The 26913-nt window shown below is 40.7% G+C and overlaps 1 protein-coding gene across 2 annotated transcripts; it reads left to right on the forward strand.

The window, feature by feature from the left end:
* The first annotated feature begins 251 nt into the window (after positions 1-251).
* On the forward strand, positions 252-25450 carry spred2b (sprouty related EVH1 domain containing 2b). Of its 2 annotated transcripts, none has more exons than XM_046875472.1 (6): positions 252-776; positions 16248-16425; positions 16607-16775; positions 17211-17275; positions 21874-22035; positions 22365-25450. In XM_046875472.1, exons 1-6 carry the CDS (start codon positions 751-753, stop codon positions 23016-23018), a joined length of 1254 nt encoding a protein of 417 aa, XP_046731428.1. In that variant the 5' UTR covers positions 252-750; the 3' UTR covers positions 23019-25450. The 2 variants fall into 2 exon arrangements, with proteins under 2 accessions (XP_046731428.1, XP_046731437.1); XM_046875481.1 differs by lacking the exon at positions 252-776 and adding an exon at positions 7651-7842.
* The last annotated feature ends 1463 nt before the right edge of the window (positions 25451-26913 follow it).

Consider the following 26913-nt stretch of genomic DNA (forward strand, 5'->3'; position numbering starts at 1 on the left):
TCAGTACAGAAGGCTGTTGGGAAAAAAAACAGTTAAATGTTTCCATAATAAAAAGGTTTTGCTGTTATGTTTAATAGTTAATTCGAGCTGCTGTAATAGTAATAATAATAGTATCTTTAAATAGTAGAGTGTAGGATGATCTTCGGCTTGGTGTGAGGGTATCTGCGTGGGGGGGGGGGTTTTGGGATGCAGCCGGGGGTCGTTTAGCCTGCAAGTTGAAGGGGGGGGGTTGTTAGTGCGCGGTGTGACGTCAACACTTCCGCCCTGCTCGCGCTCCGCTCCGCGCTGCTCCGCTGTGCTGTGCGCCGCGCGCCTGCTCGCCTTCTCTGCTGCACAATCCAACATGGAGTAATGAGAGATGGGGCTCGTACGGGGCCACCCTCAGCAACATCAACCGCGCATTTAGCACCAAGGCAAGCTCGGAACCCATGCAAATGCAACAGGAAATAAAATAAGAATACAATATCAAACTAACCCAGGTTTAGATCCACTCGCATCTGAAGTCCTTTACCGTTTATTTTTTATTTTTTTTATCAGTAACTCCGCAGGAGAAAAAAATAGACGATCGAGAGACGAAAAGCCATTAGGAGGCACGAAGAGGAGAACAAAACAATCGGGATAAGAAAAACAGAGGTCTGGACGAGTGACACTAGTGCGATATGTGACTGATCTGTTTCGGGGCACAGAGAAAAAATGACGAACGGAAAGAGTGCACCCGTTGCGGGATTTTGTGCTAGGTGAAACGAGAAAATGATTGAAGAAACACACACAAACGAGTAAGTGCTTATGGAATAACCAATTTTAATGTTATTAATTGTACACTGTGTGTTTTTAGTTTTTCTGTTTAGTTATTTTACATGCGGTTGCTGGTCGCGCATCTACCCGTGTGAGTGGGAACCGTTCCGAGGTGTGAGTGGGAAAGAAACTATATTCGGGTTACATGTTGTGTATTGACACAGAGGGAGAGGAGAAAAAAGCAGGGGGGACTGGGCCCTCTCTCCTCCAGAGGGGAGGGAATGGGGTGAAGGGGCTGAGAGTGTGGGGCGGTTCGGAAACATTTTCAACTCAATATCGTTTTACTAATCATCCTAAAAACAACAGTCTCTCCAGATCGTGCGTCTCCCGAGCTTCACCTGCGCACAGTTTTCTCTCGGAAAAGAGAAAGGAGAGGATTCTTTCCATTGGATCTTCCTGTGCTATTATGCACCATTTTTTTGCACGCGCAGAAAACCGAAAGGACCAGTTGAGCCATTTGTGTTTGTTTTTTTTTTTTCCTCACTCGCCCCGTTTTTTTGAATCGCACTCATTTGCATACAGTGTTCCATTCATAAAAACGATCTCCTGGTGCCTTTTGCGCTGCACGAGCTTTTTTCTCTCTTGTGTACGTGCACACAAATCCAGTACGTGTATTTGGCTTTGCATCCAAACCTCGGTTCAGATTTTTATTCCGAGCTCGTGCGTCAGTAGGTTGTTTATTGGATGGATATTTTTAAGGAATACTTTGATTATTAATTGTTGTGTATATATATTTTTACACGTGTGTGTTAGTTTTAAGGTGCATATGACTTCGTAAAGCCAGACTCGAGTTTCTACTCGTAAGGCCCTGATGAGCTCTGTAGAACCGATTTACGAGTATGGCTCGTGCGTATACGTGCAACGCGCAGCTCTCGCGAGAAAAGACTGGCTGCGTTGAGGGGGGGGACGACAAACGCCGAGGCCTTGGTGTTGAATGAAGGCGGTTTGGTCGGACAGAAGAGGGCAGCGGCGGGGTGGTGTGTTTTCCCCTCCCTCGCGCTCGCTCGCTCTCATTCATAAAAGAGCTGAAGCGTCGGGGCCGCGCGCCATTCAGTAGGACGACGCGCGTGCAGAACCTGACCGAATCATGCGACCAGCCTACTGGTTGTGCCTACTACTGTGTCAGTGCTCGGTTTGGAACACGGCTATTTATTATAATAGACGGATTTATTAATTTTTTTTTACGTTTCCTGAAGCGAATCCAAAACACAATTATATGAAATAAAGATAACATATCATTTACACACACTATATATACATATATATTTATAAATACATATAAAATTATTCTTTTCGAATTGTGTTTTGAAAAAGTTTCCTGTGTACTGGTTAAGAGAAACAGTAGGCTGTTGTATAAAGTATAAATTAGCTCTGAGTGTTATGCTAGCATGTGGCTGGATATTTCTTACATCACTTAGCATTGACCTGATCTCATTTGTTTCCTTATTATTTTTTTATTATTTGTAAAAAAAAAAAATAAATAAGACTTAAACATTGTTGCTTAATCAAGAGTGGGTTACATTACAGCTAAGCATGGACAAACATCCACACTATGGCTAGTCGTGCCATTTATGTTCAGTCCTGGCAGCATTTCCCCTCAACGCCGAGATGTGCTTGGATTGGGACAGAGGAAGACCATGATGAAGAAATGACCTTCAGCTAAAGGCCATTGCAGCCATGGGCAGTCCGGTGCAGCAAGAATTGATTTCACATCCTCATTTTCAGTGTGACTCACAGGGCCTGACCTCGAATTTAATTTAATGTGGACTTTTTTTCACAGCTGTACAAACCTTACTGTCTGGATGAAGGTCCTATATCCATATAAAACCTGTATCGATATAGAGATAATCCAGGATTCATGAGTCTGACAGAAATATTGATATAGACTTAATGTTCACCTCAGACACATCAAGACACACTACAGTGTTCTCACATACAAAAAATGATTTGCGATATGCGTTCTGCCTCCTCTTTTATCTTAGATGTGCACTGATCACTTTGTTTTTGCCTTTCAGTTGAACGAAATTAAGTTTTCTGCAATCGGCTTGCATAATAAATGCAAACTTAACGCATTAAAGGTTTGCTTTTGTACAAATAGCCTTCCATTGTAACTAGAATTAGATTTGACATAATGCTGTTCTAATGTGTTTGTGGGGGAAAAAAATTGCTTCCAGTTACATGATAAACACATCATGCTGGGAGAAATTCGAAGCACTGCCCTGCTCCTTGTCTGCCTTTGCATTGACTGTTTTAACAGAGTATATTTTTCATATTTTGCATCCTATTAATTAAATCTGTATTTAGCCTTTGTAATAAAATTTAGCATATAATGTTCTTCAGTTCAGAATGGTGTGAATGAATCGTTTAATTAAAAAAAAGTTGTTTTCACCCACTTTTGTTAAAACCTTTACATTCACTCACTTGGTCTTAACAGCCTTCTGGTCATTGTAAAAATAATATCTTGAATGATTAAGTGGAGAAATCCATGTAGTTACAGCTGACATAACTCACTCTGATACAACTATATGACTAGTTGTAAACTGAGGCATGTCTTTATACAATTTACACATTAAGTTTACATAATTAGTCAGATAAAGCCAATTAAAAGTTGGGTCCTGTTTAATGACTACGTGAGTCAGCACTAATATGGAATGAAAATGGAAGAATCTTGACCTTTGTAGGCAGTTGCCTGGGGTTTTAGAACTGCAAGTTAGTAATCCTTAATAATCCAAATGAGTATAAAAGGTGCATTGAGCAGAATGGTTCTTTAATGTGATTAAAAAAGTTTTAAAGTACTACCATTCATCTCATTAGTGGATCCGTATGATCTCATGTTGTCTTGTAGTCTGTATTTAATTCCAGTTAAGTAGAACAGCAGAAAGGACCGAAATGTTCTTTGCCCAACCAGTCAGGCTGTTAATTTTTAATTTGATTGTTTCCTCAAACTTTATTGGTCAAGTTGAGTAGTAAAATGTGATGGTTTATTTGTGTAGGCCACTCCACTGCTGTAAAACAGGGCTCTCCTTCTCTTACAGAATGAGTAGTGCTTTGTCATTTTTTCCCTCCACCCATTGCCATGGTCTCTGCTGGGAGTGTGTGCTGATAGTCTTTCAGTCATGTCCCAGACAGGAAACCATTATCTGTGCTTTATTGAACCTGTTGTTCCTTTACAATTGCACCCCCTTCTTTTTAAAGCCTCGCCATAGCAAAGAAGGCCCTTTTCATTTAGACACTCTTATATGGTAATGTGTATGTGTCCTCTGGTGGCAACTGCACCGCCATCCTGATTAGTTCACTTCTATAAGCGGCCATTCCAAAATAAGTCCAGGGTCAGTAAGAGCAGTTAACGCCTTCCCTAGATAATAGATTTAGGTCTTATTCAAGTGTGTGGGGGTAGGGTTGGGGATATTGGTCAGCATTTAGTGTACAGCCTACAATCTGTAAAGTTTGACATTTGTGCGTGGTGAAAAACATTTGATTTTGCACAACATACAGTTATTTACTTCCTTATAATGTAGAAATAAGAACACCTGCTTTGAGTGGTTGCTGAAATGTTTCATTGTGTCAACAGACCAACTGTGACATCGTTATCACTTTTCATAGCAACACAGAAGTTGATCGATCACAGATCATTGAATTATCTGCATCAACATTTATAGTTCTACAGAAAATAAATCTTTTCATTTCTTATAAGTGAAATACACAGTCCTGTCATGTGATATGAGTTTCAGAGTTTCATAACAGAAACCATCCATATCCATTCTGGTTGTGTGAAATTGCTTTAGACGATAGTTGAAATGATATTGTACCCTATAGCAGTGCTACTGTCTGCCTCCTTTTTTTTTTTAGCGCATGGAGTGTGTGGAATCGGGCATCTGGTGTTAAACAGGGAAATACAGAAAAATAATAGCAGATAGTTTTCTGAATAACTGAGTTTCTCTCTCTCCCCCTCCCTGTGTGTGTGTATTTGTGTGTGTTCTCCCCCTCTTGTGCTGCTGGATTAGTGTTGTGAGTGGGCCAGGCAGGGTTAGTGAAGCCTTATCTAAGGAAGTAACAGTCTGCCCTTATCAGGTTTGGTACAACTGTTCAATTCACCTGCCAAGAAGGGCGGAAGCCACTATGCCCCAGGCTTTCCACCCCATCTTTGCCTGTGGTTTTAGTGTCTCTTTTCATGTCTGGTGATGATGCAGAATTTGTGTTGCCTGTGTCTTAACCTGGAAAATAAACCTTCATGCAGCAATTGGTGCAGCAAACATAGATTTTGGTTGCAGCTACTTAGAAAATAGTGGTCCACTAGTTTGACTACAAGCTACTAATTATATTTTTATATAAAAAATTGGTTGCATCAACTATTACATCTGTATAAAGTGTTTCATTCACACCCTGCATGGTATGGCACTTAGGCTGTGTCCTGAGTATCTTTAATGCTGGAATGTGTTTTCAACTAGTTATATGAGTGATTTACAGACAGCAAGATTTATAGAATTAATATTAAAAAATAAATTAACGTTAAAAACTAGCTCAGTGGATAAGATGTTGGACTTCTGATCAGAAGGCTGTGAGTTCAAATCCTATCACCACTAAGCTGCCACTGCTTGGCCCTTGAGCAAGGCCCTGAACCCTCAAGTGCTCAGTTGTATGAATAAGATCATTGTAAGTCGCTTGATTTTTGTGACCTTTGTTGATCGTGCCAGTTTGCAGGAGGTAAATAAAATGCACACCTGCAGCAGTGACACTGTTGAGCCTCCCAGCATGTGCTCTGTGGCCACAAATTATATAACTGATTTTAAGATCTGTTTCCTCCCTCTCTAACATTTGCTGTTCCAGTTTATCTGCAGAGCAAGGGGGCTTAAAAAAAAAAAAATACTCTCCTCTCACATGGATTTCCTCAAACATGTTTATAGTGTGTTTGTGGTGTCTTTCTATAAGTGGCTATTTTGAGGCGTTTTCCCACCTCTGCATGTTAAAGAACAAATGGACACCTCCACGAAAGCATGTATTTTGTTTGTCAGAGCACATTAAACTTAGAAAAGATTCTTTGATGTGCTTTTTTATGTCTGAGTGGCTATTGGCACCATTGTACTGTAGTGAATGTCAAACGTGCAAATGTTTTTTTTCCAGGTGGTAGGTTAGTGGGTAAGATGTTGGACTTCTCATCAGAAGGTCATGAGTTCAAATCCCAGCACCACCAAGCTGCCACTGTTGGGCCCTTGAGCTAGTGGAAAATCTTCCCAGAAGAGTAGAAATTATTATAACAGCAAAATGGGGAGTAATGTGGAATGGAATGTTCAAAAATGCATATGGACTTTTGGACAGGTGTCCACAAACCTTTGTCCAAATCTTTATAACCACTTAGACATTGGGAAGATGAATTTGCTAGAGAATCAGATCCGGTTGCTTTTTTGTTTTTCTCCAATATTGGCTGCACTGATGTCCCAATATGGATGCCGTCTCCAGGTAAAGCAGAAATGGCCCTTCTAGGCTTTGTGGCTACAAAAGCACTAACAGTAGTTCCAACTGTTTAAATAAAATCCTACTTTTTATTAAGAAAGTTGAACATATAATCATTAGCACATGATTGCAGAAGAGGACAAATCCCAATTGGTAGTCAGTGGGGTTGTATATCGCCAATTTGAAATATTGCACTTGTTTTTCCTAAAGTGTGTGTCTGCTGGAAAGCATACAACATCCTTGTGTGACTGTTCACATGTTTGCCAGCATCAATTTCGGGGTGAATAATGAACAACTGACAGAATACATCTTTCAAATGTTCTCGATTCAGGGAAATAGTTTTTTGGGCTGTGATCTCTGCTACTTCCTTGTAATTGGGCCATTTCAAACTGACTGGTTCCATGCTGTTTAAAAGTTCCAGTCTCATGTATTCTTAGGGAGAAAGGGGTGGGGGTTCTTGGGGGAGATCTTTTGGATGGTTAGCAGTTCCATCTTTTGTTAAAGCCATCTACTTGCACGGAATGTTTTCTGTGAGAGTAATTATGTTGTACTTGGAGGCTTTAAAGGTTTCCTCAGACTGCTAGTAGATAGAACCTAAAAACAATCACAGGTAGCTGGCAACATAAAAAATGGGCCTCCTATTGTAGGTTGCTTGACTCGGGCTATCATGGTGATCTACTCCTTCTAGAAGGGCTCTCAAAAAAGCTCCTTCTTTGGATTTGGCACTTTTTTTGCTGTTTCCTGATGGTTCACGTGAGCACAGATAATGGCACATGTAAGGCTTGCATTTATGCTTTAGAATTATGTGTGCCCTCTGAAGCTGAGGTGCAGGCATTTGTGTGTGTGCTTTACATGCTTTTAAAGACTGACACAGTACTGATCGGGTTTTTTTATCTCGTCGGACATTGCATATTGTAAAATGTAATTTTATTTTTTACAAGCTTTTTTTTTTTCCTATAAGTATAATATAAGTATTCCCATAATTTCTTCTTCTGACTTTTTGTATGGAATATTAAAAGCTTAGTCGATTGTACAGGCTTCAGAAAGGCATGTAGGTGGATTGATGTGGAGGTACACAGTCGGCACTGTTTCATGGTAGGTTGATCTCTGTCTCACTCGGACACACAGATGCACATGCACCTCCCACAGCATGTGTGGGTGTCATTGGATGCAGCCTTAGCTTAAGGTGTAGGTGTGTTGGACCTATGCTGTAGAGATCATATACTCTTTCAATCTTCTCTTGAGATTGCAAGAGAGGAATAAAGTAAGAGAAAAAGAGAGAGAGAGAGTGAGGGAGGGACGGAGAGGGAGTGTGAGAGAGAAGGAATATAGGGGTAAAGAGAACGAAAGCTGCACTAGGCTGTAGGCCGGCGGCTGAAGGCAGAATGGCTGCCTGTCGATGACTCATCCTCCACCGCTTGCCGTGTTTGTCAAGGAGACTGAATCATTCGTCGTATGTGAGAATAGCTGAAGCTTTGCTTGTGCACACCAAGGACTGAGGCTCCAGTGCCCATGGCCGAGCTTATCCTCCATTCTTCGTTCTGCCGATGCCCTAAGCAACACCACTGGATGTGCAGAGATGAATGAGAGTAGCCGGTAAGCCTGGTCATGTCTGGTTTTACTAGAATGTTGTGTGATTAACCTTTTTTTGGTTGTTGTTGCTTTTTTTTTGTTTTTTTTTTTACCCTCCTTTTTGGTTTCTTTTTCCGTCTCCTCCCCATGCTGCAGCACTTGTGGCTGTCTTTTTGTTTTCCGTGGACAGAAAAGACGGTTTGGCTGGATGCTGTTCCGAATTGCAAGTTTCTGGTGTGTAGGAGTGTGTGTGGGTGTGTGCACACATGTGGGTGATCAGTGCCATGGTGTGCAGGCTGACGAAGGGTGCTCTGTGGGCTGCTTACTTAAAGCCTCCTACTAACACGTAGAACGCCATGATTACTCCTTTTTTCTGGCCTGTATTTTTGATCTCTTAGTGTGTACACAGAGCATCATATAATGATTGTGTAATCGTAGTCACCAAAATGTCCAGCCTTTTCTTCTACCGCTTAATAAGCGAGGAATCGTCAGAGCATGAAACGAAGAAGGAGGTCAAGTATCCGGTTAAAAATTTAGCACCGAGTTTGTGTACACAAAAGAAAGACAATGACTAGTAGATCGAAATGAAATTATTTCAAACCGCAAGCATCACTACTCTTTTTACAGCCTCCCTACAAAGGAGTGAGTAGGTTCAAAGGTGCTTCAGGTTCTCCTCCTCTACTGGCAGGACTTCAAAATAAGCCTACTGTGTTTCTGTGCAGCCATCTACCACCTTCTGCCTAATCCACTAACCGAGAACAAGCCTACTCATTCTCAGCCTCGCCAGACCAGAAACAGTCATTAATTGCTGCATGCCATCTTTAAAAGTTCTCCATAAATAGATGACTAATACGCCGAAGTGTCTGATTCTGTTTTTAATGTCATTTGGTGCTAAAGTGTGTTCAGAGATATAAAAAACTTTTAAAATGCATTAAAACAGTATATCTCATGACTCTTATCTGAACTAATTTCTTGTGGAGTTTATCTTTATTCCTGATTAATTCCAGTAAACAGGGTATTCTATAGGCATATTCTTTTTATTGTTGATCTGGAGTTGTAGTGGCACTTATTTATGACTGCAAAAATAGACTTTTTAGACCTGGAAGTCTCCTGCTATTGAAAATAAGCTGGTAAACACAACTATGGAGGGAAAAGTCTCATAGCTCCCACCTTGACTTCTCTTTTCTCATTCCTTCGCTGATGCATGAGAATCTCGATTCCACCACATGCACAGGGGATTCTGTGGTGTTTCCTGTCAATTCTGTATTTTAAAAGAACATACCTTTTAGTCATAGCCTGGTCATCGTAGGCAAACCGGGCAGTAGAACTGTCATACAATTGAAAACAATCACTATGTCGTCCTGTGGACATCCCCATTCCTCCTCCTGTGGTTATTCAGGAAAAACATTTGTGTTTTCTGGAATTTAGTGGTCAGCAACAACTTCTTGTTTTGTCCCGCTGACTTCGGCATTTTCCTTTTAAAATTACCAAATAACTTGGCCTTGTGTACACTTACTGAGCACTTTTTAAGGAACACCTGTACACCTACATGCATTTATTCAATCAACCAGTCATCTGGAAGCAGTGCATAAAATTAGTCAGTGGCTTTAGGTAGTGTTCAAATGAAATTTGAGAAAATGGCATGAGCATGGTTTGATTGCTGGTGCTGGTTTAGGTGTTTCTAAAGCTGCTTATCTCCAGGGAGTTTTCTCAAAATGGTGCAATTAAGGACATGAACATTAAGTTGGATGAGTTACATCAGCAAAAAAAAATCATGCTGGGTTCCACGTCTATCAGTCAAAAACAGGAAGCTGAGGCTGCAGTGGCCACAGGGCTCACCAAACCTGGTAAAGGTGATTTAATGGTGTGAGAAACATTTTGATCTTGACATCTTGATGCACTCTGGGCCCGGTAATACCAATATGAATCGCATTTTCTGAATGTCACATCCTACTATTGCTGCTGATCATGTGTGCACCCCATCATCACCACAGTTTACCATTACTTAATGGCTACCTCCAGCATGATCACAAAGTGAAAGTCATCTCAAACTGGTTTCATGTTCTTCAGTGACCTTCTCAGTAACCGGATCCGAATCCAATAAAACACAGTTGAGATATGGTAAAACAGGAGAGTCGCATCATGAAAGATGGGAAATGTCTGCAGGAATTGTGTAATTAGATTGTCAACATGGACCACTACATGGACCAAACTATAACTTATAGAAACTGCCGTTATCTTTAAATCTTTATTTTAAACATAAACAAATGGAAGATCCTACACAATTTTCAGTTTTATATTTAATTCTATATAAGACATGCTAAATTCCTAGCATGAAAGTATGTTTACTCTTTTCATTTCATGACTAAAATGTATATCATATTTATTGCTGCAACAACTAATCGATAATAATCGTTAATACATAATATAATTTATAATAAATTTTGTTGCCAACAAATGCTGTTATCGATTAGTTGGGCTGCCCAAAAGCGCATTTTCGGTTTTCGGCCGAAAGACTTTGATCACCGAAAAAACGCGGCCGAAACAGTTTGTTGTGATGACGCAAACAGAAACCGCTGCCTGCACGTGCTTGTCGGTGTGGACGTATTTCAGTATATCTGAGAAAGACCCACGGATAGCGGTTTGCAAAACATGTAATCGCGAAATTTCTAAAGGAATGCGTCTGAAAGGACTTTCTCCAGGTCGGGTTTAATTTATCACCTGAAATCCAAACATCCCGATCGCTATGCTGAATATTAGAGGAACACGGCACAGAAAAACAAAACCCCTCCGAGCATGCACACTCCATCTGTGGCAGACGTTTTTGAAAAGGCAGGAAGTTTCCCAGTGATAGTGTTGTATTGTTGTATCTTTAAGCAGTTGCACTTGTTCTGAATGCACTTTGTTTTTCTGAAAGAACATATTTAATTTTACAACCTTTCAGCAGACCATTGTTATTAAAGTGCATTTAAGTTAAACATTTAAGTTTGAATTTTAATTAATTTTATCCTGTGCATTGTTGCAATGTGCTATAAATAAATATTTTCATAATTTGTAATTTGAAATGCCTTGATTTCAGTAAGGTTAGTACACAGTCATAGCCATAAATGCAATGGTAATAATAATTGGCACAATTTTTTTTGGTGTTTCGGTTTTCGGCCTTGCTTTCCTCTTTTTCGGTTTCGGCCAAGAATTTTCATTTCGGTGCATCCCTAGTTACTGGTTAGCATGACGGCAAGATAAAGCAGCCGCTTGCGAAATGGCGGAGAGTACAGGGTCAACTGGCAGCAAGAAATGTGTGAAATGCGTCCCAAGTCATGGGAGCATTTTATATTAAATGCAACAAAGAAGAATGTAACCTGCCAGTAATGCAAAGCGGAGCTTGTGTGGCATGGAAACACACTGGTGTTACAGATGAAGGCAAAACATTAACACGGTAAGCAAAAACTGCACAATCCTCATCATTTGAAAATGGTATAGTTTAATGAAGTGCTATTGTATAAACTGCATTTGTTAACAGGGGACAGTCGCACTGAATCTGTTCTGTCGTGACTCGCGAGCATCATGTTGCCCAATCAGTTTGCTTACGACATAGTGATGGATTCAGTTAAAACCGTGCAAACAAACACTAAATCTTAAAGCAGCAAATAACATCAGCAGTAAATTATTACATTAAATTTTTCCTTAACTTTAACTAGAGGACTTAAACCTGTTCCAACATGAGATATTTGCACAAAGCCAGCTCCATAAAGATATGCTTTACAAGAGTTTGAGTGGAAGATCTACTGTTATAGAGATCAAACCCTATTGAACACCTTCTTCATGATTATGGACAAATGTTTGTCCGTATATTGTATCTAAACATCAAACAAACAAATTGTATAATGTGCCATAAAATTTAATGTATTTGCATTAGTCCTGGTATCCAAAAAACATGCTATAATGACAGTAATTGTCGTAGTAAGCACTGGACTTTCTGTGTGTTACTTTTAAATACTTGAGTGTTTCTATTATTGTGTGGATATGAATTTGCAGGCATCTTTAGCCATGACTCCTTCTGTTCAATTTGTAAATGTTCCTAGTCGTGTGTGTGGGCATACTTGTGTGTGTGTGTGTGTGTGTGTGTGTGAGAGATTTTTGCATTTGCTAAAGGTCTGAAACACTATAACACCCGTTTTTTAGGTTTCGCGTCACAACCGAGTAGTTCTGAGTTTCGGAAAGATTAACAACACTGTAAGGATACGCATATGCTCTGAATGGCTAGCAGGCTTGTGGCCTTGTGTGTACCACTCTGTCCTGCAAGGCATTTCGACAGCTTGTACGTTTTTCATGTTGATCTTTGACACGACCTTCGCGGCGAAAAAATTTCAAAGATCTTCCCGTGTTGATGTAAATGGATAGATATAGAATGACAAATGGCAAATGAAATGCAGCGTAAACGTGAGTAGGAGAGATCTTGTATGTGCTGCAGTTTTAAATCATTTACTGTGTGTTTTTGTGGAAGCTTATTGCTGATACACATCGACTCTAGCCCTAGGCTATACCTGGAAGTATGTACTTGTTTTTCATGATGACATGAAACAGACCTGATTTATCACATTTTGTTCTGAGAGGATTTTGCCTCTCAGTTAAATCAGCATTTCTGCATGCGGCTTTATTTGGTTGTGGCTGCAATCTAGCAAATGTTAAATGCAGGATCAAGTTTTGTCTCTGTCTTTCTTTGTATATACCTGTCTTGATAAATGTTTATCTGTCTGTTTAATTGTTTTCGTATCTGATCTCTGAGGAAGAAGTTATAGCATTTGATTGCAGTAATAAAGAAAAGTGTGGATGTAATTGAATTTATTTTTTTACTTAATAAAATATGTAAAATAAAATATATAAATAAAATGTATAGATTTTTAAGGCATTGATATGAAATTGTCTTGGAAATATATAATGAAAAGCAGTGTAAATTATTTCCTCCTCCAGGACGAGAATGTTAATGTTGCGTCAGGTACCCGGGTATTTAATTCTAGTATGTTTCTGCGTGCTACGTTGTTTTAAAGGGCAAAAAATCCTCCTCACATAGTAAAAGACAAAGTGTAACACAATGAGAACTATTCTGTTTCAGTGACACTTATAAGAACATATGAAAGTCATTGAAAAAGAAAGTTGTTTATTGCCCAACTACTATGCGCTGCTTTCTTGTTGTATTTGTCCTGGATTGCCTTCAAGCCTGTTTTTCTCTTTAGCAGTAAACAGACTGCACAAAATCTTCCACATTTTTTTTTTGCCTGTTATTCTTCGTATACTCCTTTCTATTTAGTTTTGTTTTAGGACACACTTGTATGTATGGTTATAATAACACACTGAACATTGTTTCAGCCTGCTTCCCTGCAACATGGTTTGCATAATCCTGGGCAGGATTACTTATATAAAGATGGCTATAATGAATCCTGTCCTTATATCACCAATGTATTATGCAATGATATCTTAGTGGCTGGAAATGCGATTGTTGTCGATATAAACTCGAATTGCAGCTGGACTTGTACTACCCTGTGATTTCTCACCAGGTATAAAATATTTTCAGATTATATTCCACCAAACTGGTAACTGTTGCTTGTAAAGCGATTAATTAAACAAGCATATATGGCAGGATGCACTTGGCGCTGTAGCGCTCAGTGATCATCTCGAACCCTCTGTGTGTTTGTTTGGCACAAGTGCCCTGTCAGGGGAAAGCCATCAGTGGGTGATGGCTCCAGAACAGAAGATGAGAAAGAAAAGCGGAAAGAGGTGTTTTTGTGAAATTCTTCATCACAGATGGGATGGATGACTCACTCGGGGCGACACACACTCACTCTTTTACATACAGGCATAAACAAACACACTATCTATCCATCAATCTATATCTGTCTGTCTGTCTGTCTGTATCTATCTATCTATCTATCTATCTATCTATCTATCTATCTATCTATCTATCTATCTAAAATATAATATATTGCTGACATTTTCTCTCTGTTTGCTACATTTGTGACAAGTCATGTGTTCTCCAAGTTTTATCGTATGTCTGTTTCAGGAACTAATTTTGTAAATTGCCAATTGGTTCCAAGCAGATCTGCCCTAAAATGCATGCTTTTTTAATATTTTGTTGAAAGAAAAGAATTAGCCTAGCAAGCTATTTATCTAGCTATGCATAAGCTTGAAACAAACTGACAATTATTTGCTTGTAATGCCTCTCCCAGTTAAACTCTATTGCATTTGAAGCAGAAAGCAGTGTTGTCAACCTGACAAAATGGTATATTCTTTTTTGTTTTATTGAGCGTGTGCTGTATAGGTAGTGCTGTGAGTGGGTGTATCAGCACACTAACACTCCTCACACAGACAGATAAGAGAGGCAGAATAATGTTAGCAGTGTTTCTATATTTCCACTACTTCTCCAAGCATTATCCATTTATAACTCTTTTTTTGTTCTGAAAGCTTCAGCTCCATTGTTGGAGGCAATACTGGTGTTTCCATTAGAAATTTTGGTGGTGGTGTGGATACTTCTGTGCAGTCTCCTCTCTGCCCTTCGCTGCAATACTGGATGCTTTCTCCAGAGCTGCTGATGCATGGCCACTCTGTTCTCCCCCTCGGTAATGTTTAGTACATACCGCTGTCCCCTTTCCATTAACAGGTTGTCAGTGTCACTGCGCAATCCTATTACTGGTAAAACTTTTTAATTAATTAATTAAATTATATTTAATATATATATATTTATATATATATATATATATATATATATATATATATATATATATTTATATATATATATATAAAATTATATTAAATGTTTATTTTTGCAGCACCTTTTATAACGAGCCATTAACAGATGGCTTTACAATAAAAATACTAATATAAACAAATAGGATCATTTTAACACTGAGGAGCATTGAACTAATTGGCACATTCATGAAACAGTTTGAGACAACCTTTGCTTTCTGACAGTGCATTATAATGTGGAAAGTATCCAGTAGAAGATGATCATTTGTGGTCATGAAGGGGTACACATGATTAGATACCATATTCAAATAGGCTGTGCCATTCAAGCTATTGTTTATTTGTATAAACGGCCTGGTTGGGTCTATGAATTCATTTTGTTAGTGCCAAATTGTGAACCTGCAATTTATGTGCCTAAAATCAATATTTACTAGAATGTTTTTGAATTTTGAACCATGATATGTTTTTATTTTTGCTCTTGTAGCCCTTCCACCTCAAGGTTCAAAAGGTTTTGTGCATTTTTGCGATCTTTTTCTGCTCATCAGAATTGTACAAAGCCTGGTCTGACCATTCTTTAGAGATTTTTAATTTAGATTTTTGATTTGAGCACTTCCAAAAGCTGCTGGCCAATGTCTGCATGTGAATTGCCTTGCTGCCACATGATTGGCTATTTAGTTAAATGAGTGTGTTTCTTGTGTGTTTGAGTGTATAGTACTAACTACGTATTTGAATATATACGGTAGGTCTAATACTTGTTGATCACTAAACTTTCTGGTAGTTTCCTTAAAAAGACTGATTGCTTGATCATTCTGAGTCATCCCTAAGCGAGCGAGTAGTATCCAGACCTTCTTCCGTCATTTCTCTCTCGCTCTCTCGCTCTCTCGCTCTCTTTCTCTTTCTCTCCTTCACTTTCTCTCCTCTTGCTCAATCTAGTTAATTATTGAAGACATTGAATTAGGTTACCATACAAGGCTGACTCTCGGCTTGCTAAGCATTACAGAGGAAGAGCAGGAGAGAGGACTTGCTGAGCTGTTTGAGTGAATGTAAAAGTAAATGGCACCTAAGCGTTTTGACTAGTTCCTGTGCAGTACGTCAACAGGAGCTATTTTCCTCCTTCTGTGTTATTGTCTCTTGGCCACAAGTAGCATTTCCACTCACTGGGTTTGTACGGTCACTCTCAAAACTAACATGCTGTCTGTGTTGATACCCGATTGCCTCATTGGTATGTGCGACATAACACAGTTGCTCTGTTTTGTTTTTGTGTAAAGTTCTGGATGAACTGAAGTGACTGCAGAGTTTGCTCACATGCATGAGGAGAGTAATAATCTATTTCAAATATTTAGTCTCTCTCTGTGAAATGTGTTAAATTGCGTTATTATTTCATAAATTTCTGCTAATGAAATGAAGGTAATGAGTTCGAATCCCAGCACCACCAAGTGTTGCCACTGTTGGGCTTTTGAGCAAGCACCTTAATACTCAACTTCTCAGTACTATAAAGTGAGATAACTGTAAATCCTAATGGATAAGTACATTTTAAATGTGTTCAATCCATGATTTAATGCAAAGTTCTCATAAATTGTTAATGAAGTCTTATGCCAAAGTATCTTGAAGATATTAGCAGAAGCCTTTGGTTACTGTTGGTCCTATTTAACCATCTGTTTCTCTCTCCTTCTCTTTTTTTCCCCTCTCAGTGACAGTTACATCGTACGCGTCAAAGCGGTGGTAATGACCCGGGATGACTCGAGTGGGGGTTGGTTAGCACAGGAAGGTGGAGGGCTTAGTCGAGTTGGTGTGTGCAAGGTGGCACCCGCTGAACTGAGCGGCCACAGCGACTTCCTCATCCATGGAGAGCGCCTCAAAGACAAGCAGGTAGAAACCTGAACTATATTGGGTTCACTACTCCAGCACTATGCCTCTACCTACACAGCTTCATCATTTCCACATCATGCCCAGTGTAGTTTGTCGGATTTTTTGTGCAGTTTGCTACATCATTATTGCAGTGCTAAAAAGCTGGTAGACCGTTGGTGATGAGTGGTGTTTTGTCTGCCAGGTGGTCCTGGAATGTTTTGTGAGGAAAGATCTTATCTACACCAAGGCCACACCCACGTTTCATCACTGGAAGGTTGACAACAGAAAGTGTGGCCTCACGTTCCAGAGTCCTGCTGACGCCCGTGCTTTTGACCGAGGGGTACGGAAAGCGCTGGAGGACATAACAGAAGGTAGTGTGGTGAGAGTAGGGACACAACTAAGCCATTCTTTACCTTTCTGTGGATAGCAGGTTTTAATGTAATATACAGAATTTGTGAAGCTCAACGTTTTGTCTGGTCTGAAGACTAATGGGCCTATGGAGAAACTAAATACCAGCTGTAAAGAGTACACAAGCTGTTTGTTGACAATGTGATCATGATACAGTCCACAGAGAGCTGCTTCAGAGTGGCCATTCAGAGTTGGATTTCAGCTTTCGCCCCCCCCCCCCATTTGTCCCTTTGTGTGCATTCTCTTCCGCTGTCTTTCCATCCCCCACCCTTACTTACTGCATCTAACAGACAGGATATGTGAGGTTCTGTCCGGTCATGCCTTGTGTGTGTGTGTGTGTGTGTGTGTGTGTGTGTGTGTGTGTGTGTGTGTGTGTGTGTCTGTGTGTTGCATTTTAGGTTCCACAACTTCCTCTTCAACACTCCAGAATGAAGCTGAACTAGGAGATGATGATGTTTTCACAGTAAGCCACTTTTAAAACACACACACACACACACACACACACACACACACACTTACACACAGTTTGCCAGGTCCAGTATGAAAGAACATTCTTTTGTCCCACACGTGTTTAAAAAGAGCTTAACAATACGAGTGAATTCCACAGTAATTTGTTAGTATATTGTAATCAGGGTGTTTGTGTGTGGTTTAAGTGAACCAGAGAGATTGCAAGGTTAACTTGAACATTCTCACCCACATAGTTCACACAAGTCCATTTCCCCTTCAGCTGTTTTTTCCTGTTTTTTTCTACTGTCTGGATGTGTGTAAAGCATCTCAAAAAAGGTCGGGTCCTTGTGATATTTTTACCCCTGAAGCAGGAGAGAAGACCCTTTGTTTAAAAAATGGTGGGATGGTAGCGGAACACGGGTCAGGTTTCCTGTCGTTTTTGCTTTTTGCTTTTGTTTTGTTTTGTTTTAGTTTTTTAAATAAAACTCGCTAGTTTCTTGCCAATCGTGGTAGACAAGGAGCAGCAGGTGGGGTCAGGAGGTGACTTCCTGTAACCCTCTGTAAAACTATCATTAGCAGCTGCCTTCTAGCTAACTGCCATCCTGATTTACTGCAGCCTAGGTATGGGGGGAGGGAAGGAGGTGAAGGGTGCAGGGGAAACCTCACAGGTTCTCTTTCCCTTGCTGTCTGTCTCATTTTTAAGCCAAAATGAGTCAGTGGCTCAGCCAGGCACCCCAAATTTTTCAGAGAAACTCAATCCCTGTCCTTTTCCTGGTATATGCACATTCAGGACAGTTCTCCAATCAGAACCATATGGTGGTGGTGGTGGGGGTGGGGGGACTGCATTGGTGAATTTGGGGTGGCTCATGACCTCTCCATATATTGCTGTTCCAGAATTACAGCTCTAAAAGATTGTGTATGGGGTGTTGGATGGGGGGAGGTCCTGGGTGTGCATTCCTCCCAAAGTATTTCTTCTGAGCTAACCTATACTTAACCCCAGACTATTTTAGTTCATTCAAAATGAGGCAGAGGAGTCATTCAAAGACTGTTGAAGTGCTTCCAGTTAACAGGGTGTGTCACATAAATACACACACACACACACACACACACACACACACACACACACACACACACACACACACACATTGTAGAAGGCCTTGCCACTTGAGAATTGATTATGCACTGTATTTCCTTAGAAGCAAAGCAGAGGTCCTTCATTCTTTAAGCTTGTGAAACCTGTGTGCTTAGCTACAGTGGGGGCGTGTACACGTGCCTCGCATGGTTCTGTTGCATCAGCCATAACAATAACGTGCCATACAGAAGAAAAAGAGAGAAAAGCCCAACACTGCATGAGTCACCTACAGTGCACTCAGTGGTTGAGCAAGACGATCCACCTCGCATATTGTTTACAGCTTCACTCTTTCACCAAAAAAATGTATGACAGGTCAGTCCTGAGAATCAACATTGACGTACACAAAGATTGTGTGTGTGAATGTCTGGTGCATGGTACTTTATGTTGCTATGGTGTGTAGGACAGAGATATGTTTTAGTTCAAGAGACAAGAGCCATGTTTTGGAACACTGAAACGTCAGAGTTGTGGCTATGGCAGTATGGAGCAAAAATATACACTAAATATGAACAAGATATAAAGCCACTATAAAAATGGGTGAGGAACTTTAGGATCTTGTTTCTGAGTGTTTACTGAAATGGGTTTATGGATTATATATTGCTGCACACACAGTGATGCGGGTTGGGTCGGTAAACACGCACACAACTGTTTGAGAAAAAGGCTGTGTCTCTGACTCGGGCTGCCTGTTGACTGGGGGAAGGGGGTGGAGAAGGACAAGGGTGTGATTGAGAACTTCCTGTGCTACAGCAGCAAAGCCCAGATGAAAGAAGGGCCTCACTGTATAGGGAGCTTACAGCCAGGGCCTTGGAGGAAACACAAAGGAAGTGGGACATGAAGGACTAACATAAGAGATGGAGCATGTCACTAAATCATACCCATGATGCAGCATGCTGGTAGCATTTTGCTTAGGGCTGTTTGTTCTGGATTTCCATAAAAATGGAGAGAACGAATTGCTGCAAAAGATTTTAGAGTAAAACTTTCAGGCTGCTCATAGTAAGCAGTAAAATGCATCTTCAGCATGACAGTGACCCAGAACAGACACCTAAATCAGCATGGCTTAGACCAAAAGTTGTTCAGTGTTTTTCTTTTTTTTTTATGAGCTCAGCCCTGCATCCCACTAAAAATCTGTTGGCTGACCTAAAGCAGGCTAAACAGGACATACATTCACACAGTGAATTTTTGCCTTTTCTACACATTATGTGGTTATACAAATTCTCTTGGTGGTGCTTTTGCTGGCCATAATTTAGCTGGTATGATTTGAAGCTGCAGGCTTAGTTGCTCTGACTATTAGACTTAATGAATGGAGTCTAATTTGAGAAATTACCCAAAAGTCTGCAGTTCCCCTAAATGTGTTTGCCCCAACCCAGCTCCTTTGCCACTTTTCCCTATTATATTGCTTTCCTCTTCAACTTTGCCACTTATTGCGAATCATTAAGACTGCTGTATTTGCTGTGCTTGCTATGAAGGTATGCATTTGAATTGGAGTCAAACCACATGTGCCTTTTGAGGTCGCTCTTTATCTCTACCACATCACTTACTTTAGAGCCCTTTGATAAAGATGACTGATATAAAAAAAAGTGGTTGAGTGTTTTGGTTAAATGTGCTGCATCTGCTTTCCCTGTGTCTTGTTCTTTCTTACTTGTTTTGTTCCTGCTCAGTTTCAAGTTCTCCATCCTTCCCTCTCGGGCTAGGAACTAGGGCCTGGTGCTTTCTGGCCTGCCTTGTAAACACTCGGAAGGGTCTGTGTTTTCAATTATCTTGAGCATGCCTGGTCCAGCTATCCTTCTAAGCATATATTTAAATCATGTTGGCTCAGAATCTTGGCAGCACTGTGAGGGATGTCTGTATTATTTTTGGCCCACAGTTCTGAAGGCTTGATGTGAACATGGAGGGGAAGCGTGGACCAGGCCTGCTCGGTCGAGCGATTTGGTTGGAACCTGGAGAGAGCGTGAGCCCTGTCCAAACACTTGTGTTTGTATTCAGATGCAGAAAAAGGGAAAAGTTCAGTTTGAGTGGCACTTCGGCAATCTCTTGTACTGTATCAATCTAATTTTAAGCCTGCTCTCTGTGAACTCTTTGGGTGATTCGCTCCTAAATAGGACATTTATAAAGCCTCTTTCACTGGCTACAGTTTAGAAGGGGCAGGTATATTTACCCTGCGCTCAGGTCTATGTGCATATAGGCTGACTAACAATATCCTTCATTAATACCTTACTGATATTTTACTTGAGTCTAATATTTGTGTAGGAGTGCATTTGACTGTATGCAATGTTCAGGAAGCTGTGTTTGCACATGCAGGCGCTTCACCTGGCAGGTGGTGGTTTCGGAGGCGGTAGTGGTGGACGCAAGTGATGCAGCCAGAAAGGAAGCTGCACATCCAGTGTCTCAGCCACTAATCATTGAGGCTGTGTCTCATCCGGCCAGCCTGTCTGTCTGTCACCTTTCTGCCTGTCTGCCAGTCTGTCTGCCTGTCTGTCTCTCCACAGGCTGCTGGCCGTCTGCACCACTCTTATATTTTGTGTTTTGCAAGCGCGCCAAAGTTTACATTGGAGAGTAGCCTTGGAGAAAAAAGGACTGCATTGCTGTTCACGTGTTGGATGTGGGAGCTGTGGCCAGGCTGGAAAGGGAGGGAGGAAATGAGGGAGGGAGGAGGAGGCCATTGATTCTCAGACAGGTTGAAACAGGGCTGTGTTTCAGTGCTTCGGTTTTACTCCTACCTGGCACTGAATGTGGCTGCTGCAGTTCTGCACAAATCCACCCTCACTTCCCTTCTGCCTGACTTTATACACACATACACATTTAAGCATGCACAGTAACATTTACATGTTGTTACAGCACACGCCTTCATCTTTCAGGAAGCTGGCTGGGCAAAGTATGTATAATTAGTAACTTTTTCCTTTGGTCATGATTTAGTGTAATCACTTCATGTGGTCACATTAATGGAGCTCTTGAAAGTTAATTTGTTTCAGAGGCCCACTTTCCTCCTCCGCTTTCAAAAAAAGAGCTGCCTATAGTAAGTATTTGCCTCCATAGATCTCTGCCTGGTGATGTCATCAGCTGGAGCTCTGACTTTCATGTGAAATGGCCAAAAGTCAAACAGCCTGTATTCATTTAGAGCTTCTCTAATAACAGGGAGACTTCAGAAAAGTTTCTACAAATCTTGCAGCCTAAGGGATTTTTTTTTTCTAGATTGCATACTGAAGTTGAGCCACGTCTGTTTCACTACAATGACGTGTGTGTGTGTGAGTGTGTTTTGTGTAAGTATTGTAAATAGCTTCAGAACAGCTTAGCCTATTAGATCATGGAAAGGTGCACTTAACACAGTACAACACCTACCGGTTATGTGTCTTATCTTGCTTCGGAACTTTGGACCACAAATACCCATCCTCATCCTCATGCTGTTTTGCTTTCAGTATTTACACCACAAAAAAAAGCTGGTCAATAAGCTGTGTTTGACCTTTTCCCACCTCTCCTCTGTATCGCAGACTGCTACTGACAGCTCGTCGAACTCATCCCAGAAAAAGGAGCAGATCATGCAGCCACTGACAACCTCCACCTTCTACGAGCCACACCGACATCACCATCAGTACATTCTGGGTCACTTCCATGAGCAGTACAGGTCATCAGAACGCTACTTTCTGGACCAGGTGGGTGAAAGCAGTGAGACGCAAAAAGCACAAATCTGGGAATGGGAAATAGGAGTGTGGGGTTTAGTTAGTGCAGGTGTGCTCCTGGTACACATTTGACTTTCTTACCAATGGCAGGTCTATCTTTAGACCCCTCTTTTTTAATATATGAATCATGGGGCAACAGTCTCCAATTATTTATGCCTGTGTAGTCCTCAAACTTTGTACATCTATTTTTTTATATTTTATTGCTTCTTTTTAACTACTGTTTTTCTAACATTTTGATTTTGATCAGACTTTGGTTAGCATCAATTGTTTAAAAAAGTGCATTTTGCATGTCTGTCGTGCAGGCAGCCCCCAGGTTGGCACGACGTGTCAGCTTCCTAGATGAGGAGGAGGAGGTTGTGCGCATAAACCCACGCGAGCGTGCCTGGCTCTCAGGCTATGAGGACTATCGCCATGCGGCAGCACGTGCTCAGGGTCTCGACTCATATGTGCATTTTGCCAAGGGTGATGCACTGGACAAGCATGACTACAGCTATCCGTATGCACCAGGCTCGGAACTGAACAAGGGCCCTCCCCGAGGCTCCGGGGTTGGAGCTGTGGTTTCACAGCCAATCAGCTTCAAGCACAAGGAGGATGAGGAAGAGGGTCTGGGTGAGCGACGACACTGCGTGTACTGTGGCGTGTTCTTCCGGCATGAGGAGAACGGCCGCGGACGCTGTCCTGACGCCCCGGACCCAGCACGCTTGTGCATCCGACGCTTCAGCTGCATGTGGTGTGCAGACAGCCTGCTCTACCACTGCATGTCAGATCCCGAGGGTGATTACTCTGATCCCTGCTCGTGTGACACAGCCGATGAACGTTTCTGTCTACGCTGGCTAGCCCTGTTCGGCCTCGCACTGCTTGCACCCTGCCTCTGCTGTTACCCACCACTGCATGCCTGTCACCGATGTGCCGTGGCCTGTGGCTGCTGTGGTGGGAAACACAAGGCCGCTGCATGACCCTTGACACTGATCCAGCCCAGATATCACATGGTGAACGCACCCAGATAAATGGCGGCATTGAGGAACACAACAGGAGGCGGGAGGGAAGTTTCTGTCTTTTCACAGACAAAAAGAACAAAAATGGTGCATTTAACTGGCTTAAAATCTTTTCTCTCCATATATAATTATATTTGTTCTGTGTGTGTGTGTGTGTGTGTGTGTGTGTGTGTGTGTGTGTGTGTGTGTTTGTATGTGTATATATATATATATATATATATATATATATATATATATATATATATATATACACACATACAGTACATACATAAATGTATATTATATAAATGTGTGTGTATGTGCGTTCCTGTGTTTGTTTCCTTTTTTTCAACTTCTGAACATTTTCTTCCGTTCCGTACATTTCCCCCCTCCCACCCCAACAAAAAAAAGGGGTGGCCCTTTTGGAGCCAACTAATTTAGCATTACTTCTGCAGGTACTTTATATTTTTACACTGATTTTTTTTTTTTTTTTAGAACTTGAATTCTTTGTTTTTAATGGTGCACGCACTCAATTGCAGAATCAGTTGGTGTCCGGTTTGTTTGCCTTGGCAAACAGCTGTGAGGTGTTGTAATCTATCTGAATCCCTCCAAACTTACTAAATAATAACAGTGATATTTGCCTCAGACACTAAACCTCTAGTGAGGTTCATAGTGTGCGCTTGATCGGGACTGAGTGTGAGTGTGTGTGCGTGTGTGTAATAGTGCAGAAGCCTGCATGTGTGTTTGTAAAGGAATGAGAACATTGACATTGTATTACAGCATAGTATTGTTGTTATTGTATTTAAGCCAAATTTACATAAGCTGCAGTGTGAGTATATGTAAATACTGTATACTCATGTATATGTTTAAAATTGATTGATTATTATATCCACAACCACATTTTGCATTTTTTCCTTTTTGTTGATTAGTTTAGTGGATAAGGATTTTTTTTGTTTTTTTTAATGACCATGATTGATATCCAAAGATTGTTTATTGGATTTTTTTTGTCATATTTATTTACTTAGTCAGTTGAATCACCAGCAAAAGGAAGAAGGAAATATGGACATGGAGTTTGGCATTTGAGTTAGAAGCCTGGTCATATGAGAAAGTAGAAGAAGCCCAGTTGGAATGGTGTATATTATGCTTGGAGTGCAATGCATAACAAGTATCTGCTTTCCCCAATCCGACATGTGGCTTTTAACACTTTTAATCTAATAGAGAAAAAGTGTTCTTGTTTTCAAAAGCGATCCTGCTCTATAGGAAGCCTGAATGGAACGGAACACCTATTAGAGGGACATTTGCCAAAATGATCTCTAATGTTACGTGAAGCCTTAATATTTTGGTTAAAGAAAAAAAGAAAAAAAAGAAAAAGAAGTGATTGCAATTCCACTGCGTCTGGAGCGACGTTTATGTGTGAGACAGGCGCACCTTCGTGAGTTCTTTTAAATCTAGAGAAAGTGAAGAATATTTTTGTAATATATCAAATATGATCATGTCTAAATGAGCCTTTTTTTTAAATTAAGAGAATGTGTTTAAATTGTAGAGGGACATTATAGGGAGAAATGGCATCGTACAATCTGTGAGGCAGCTTTGGTACATAGTCTGTCTCAATCATTAGAACCTGCTCCAACCCCATGAATGTCATTGCAATCGTCCACTCGTTGTTCACCCATGAAGAAATTATATCTGGTTTAGCTGGTAAAGTTGTACATGCACGATTCTGTCTTTGAATGTACATGGCTATTAATAATGTCTGTGTTTTCCAAATTATAACATTCAACCTCGCAGTCATAGTGTGTCATTATTAGTACATTACAGTCACAACTGTGTCTTGCTGAAAACGTAGGCTGTGTATCAGTACATGGGAGGGTTGGGGAGGAGTGGCACTGTATTCTTTATCCACAACATATCCTTTTTGGCTCTCCCATCAGCTTTGGCAATACTGAATAAACATCATCTTGTTCACTAAGAGCCCGGGATACCTGTGGTTTCAAACAAACAAACAAAAAAAGTCTGTACGTCTGTCACAGTGCAGTCTTACTTCTACAACACAATTCCATGTTTAAAAAGTGCCTAAAGCATATTGTTAATTTGTCTCCTTGTATACTAAAAGAAAGATGAAATAAAACCCTATTGTATTGTTAATTTTTTTTTACACAATAAGAATTTTTACCTCTGTAAACAGCAAAAAGAAATCTCAAGTGTATGATGTAAATTTGTTTTTCTTTTTTTTTTTTTATTGTTTCTAACATTATATGTTCAATGAAGCTCTTTTTTGCTTTTGAGAGGACAAAAGAAAGAAAGTCCTTTGTAAATACAGGTAGATCATGTCAGAACTACTAGAAGTATGGCCTGGCCAGTAAGTAGTTCTACATGTGTGTCCTAGTTCCCAATAAAAATAAAACACAAATTCACTTACTGGCTTCAGCTTGTGTTCATGCTGTTTGTCACCGGTGCTGTCACAGTTTTACAGGTGGAGCTGCTTATCCTCAAATAACCTGCAATCGTTTTAACTAAATCTATAAAATGTGTGTTGGTGTGTTGCTGGTTGCTTTTGAGTGTGTGTGTGTGTGTGTGTCTTAGACTCATACCTGAATCTGGCTGTGTGAAATGCAGAGAAGGACATTAAGCTTTTTTATTTTTATTTTTTTTATTCAGAATATTTCTGAAAAAGCACCTGGAGGTTTCTTTTTTGTTAGTGGGGGGTGGGGTTTGGTGGAGGAGGGAGGAACGTCCCCAAAGGTTTGGCTCGCTGTGCAGCTTGATGACTGCAAATAGTATTAAACTCCACATGTGCAAACATTTACATTATGTTTTCTAATAATGAGTTCACTTTTTTCATCTTCCTACTTCTTGAAATAAGCGGTTCTTTACCTCTTTTTCTAAAGGCCTTATTGCTGCCATCTTAAGGAGAGCAGAACATGGCCCAGATGCTTCTTTTCTTTTTTAGCTTCATTCAGCAGTCGGTCCACTACATGGCTATAGCAGTCCTCGGTTTATGTTTTATCGAAGCTTGTGCTCTCACCCGACATTAGACATTGAATAAAAATGCTGGGTTATTTTGTGTATGCTTTATTTCCTCGGTCTTTTAGACTACAATGCATTTGAAAAGCAAAAACCATGCACAACCTAAAGATTTGGCCCCATATTTCCTGTCTGGTGGGAGTGTAAGACAGCTGTCTGAACTTGCTTCCTGTTTGCCTGTTTGGACTGCTACTCCACCTGTTGTTTACGTCCTGCAGCGGATGTTATGCTGTGCTCATTCAGACCCTGCTACTTCTGCACCATCTGGTTGCTTCAGGCCAGAGGTCACTTTCTTAATACATGCACATATAATGACTTTTAAAGGAACCATTTTTTTTTCATTCATTAGTTTTATTGATGCTTGTATTAATTAGAGTTAACCTTGGATCTGGATGTTTTTGGTTACTTGTATTAACACCGTACCTGGTATTTCTGTTGTGTACCCAATATTCACATTGAGTTTGGCATCCCCAACTGTCCTCCTGCTTTTGACAATGATGTACTTCCACCTTTGAAGGGAACACTGTGGTAAGCAACACGTACCAGGATGTTATTGTGAACAGATAACACTTGCAGCCCCCATATCCTCTGCTTAGATTGGGAGGACCTCCCGCTTTCCCACATTGGTCAGCTGAAGCCAAGCCAAAATCTCCTTTATCGACCTCATCTCTAGCTGCCCGTGGGCATGGTGGGAGGCACCTTGTGTTCACAGAGGATGAGAAAGGGGACTGCAAGGCTTCCCATCTGGCCACACTTCCCTGACTGACCTTGCCACAAAAAACAGCCTCTATGCAACCCCTCCAGCTTTCAATGGGTGATTTGGTTTCCACAGAAGTTGCTTCCAGAAACTTAA

Source organism: Silurus meridionalis, chromosome 2 (genome assembly GCF_014805685.1).
Source record: "Silurus meridionalis isolate SWU-2019-XX chromosome 2, ASM1480568v1, whole genome shotgun sequence".
Lineage (NCBI taxonomy): Eukaryota > Metazoa > Chordata > Actinopteri > Siluriformes > Siluridae > Silurus > Silurus meridionalis.

Coding starts and splice junctions, on each gene's coding strand:
- spred2b (XM_046875472.1), top strand. CDS start 751: ATGATTGAAGAAACACACACAAACGA. Junction 777..16,247: donor GAAGAAACACACACAAACGA/GTAAGTGCTTAT, acceptor TTCCCCTCTCAG/TGACAGTTACATCGTACGCG. Junction 22,036..22,364: donor AACGCTACTTTCTGGACCAG/GTGGGTGAAAGC, acceptor TCTGTCGTGCAG/GCAGCCCCCAGGTTGGCACG.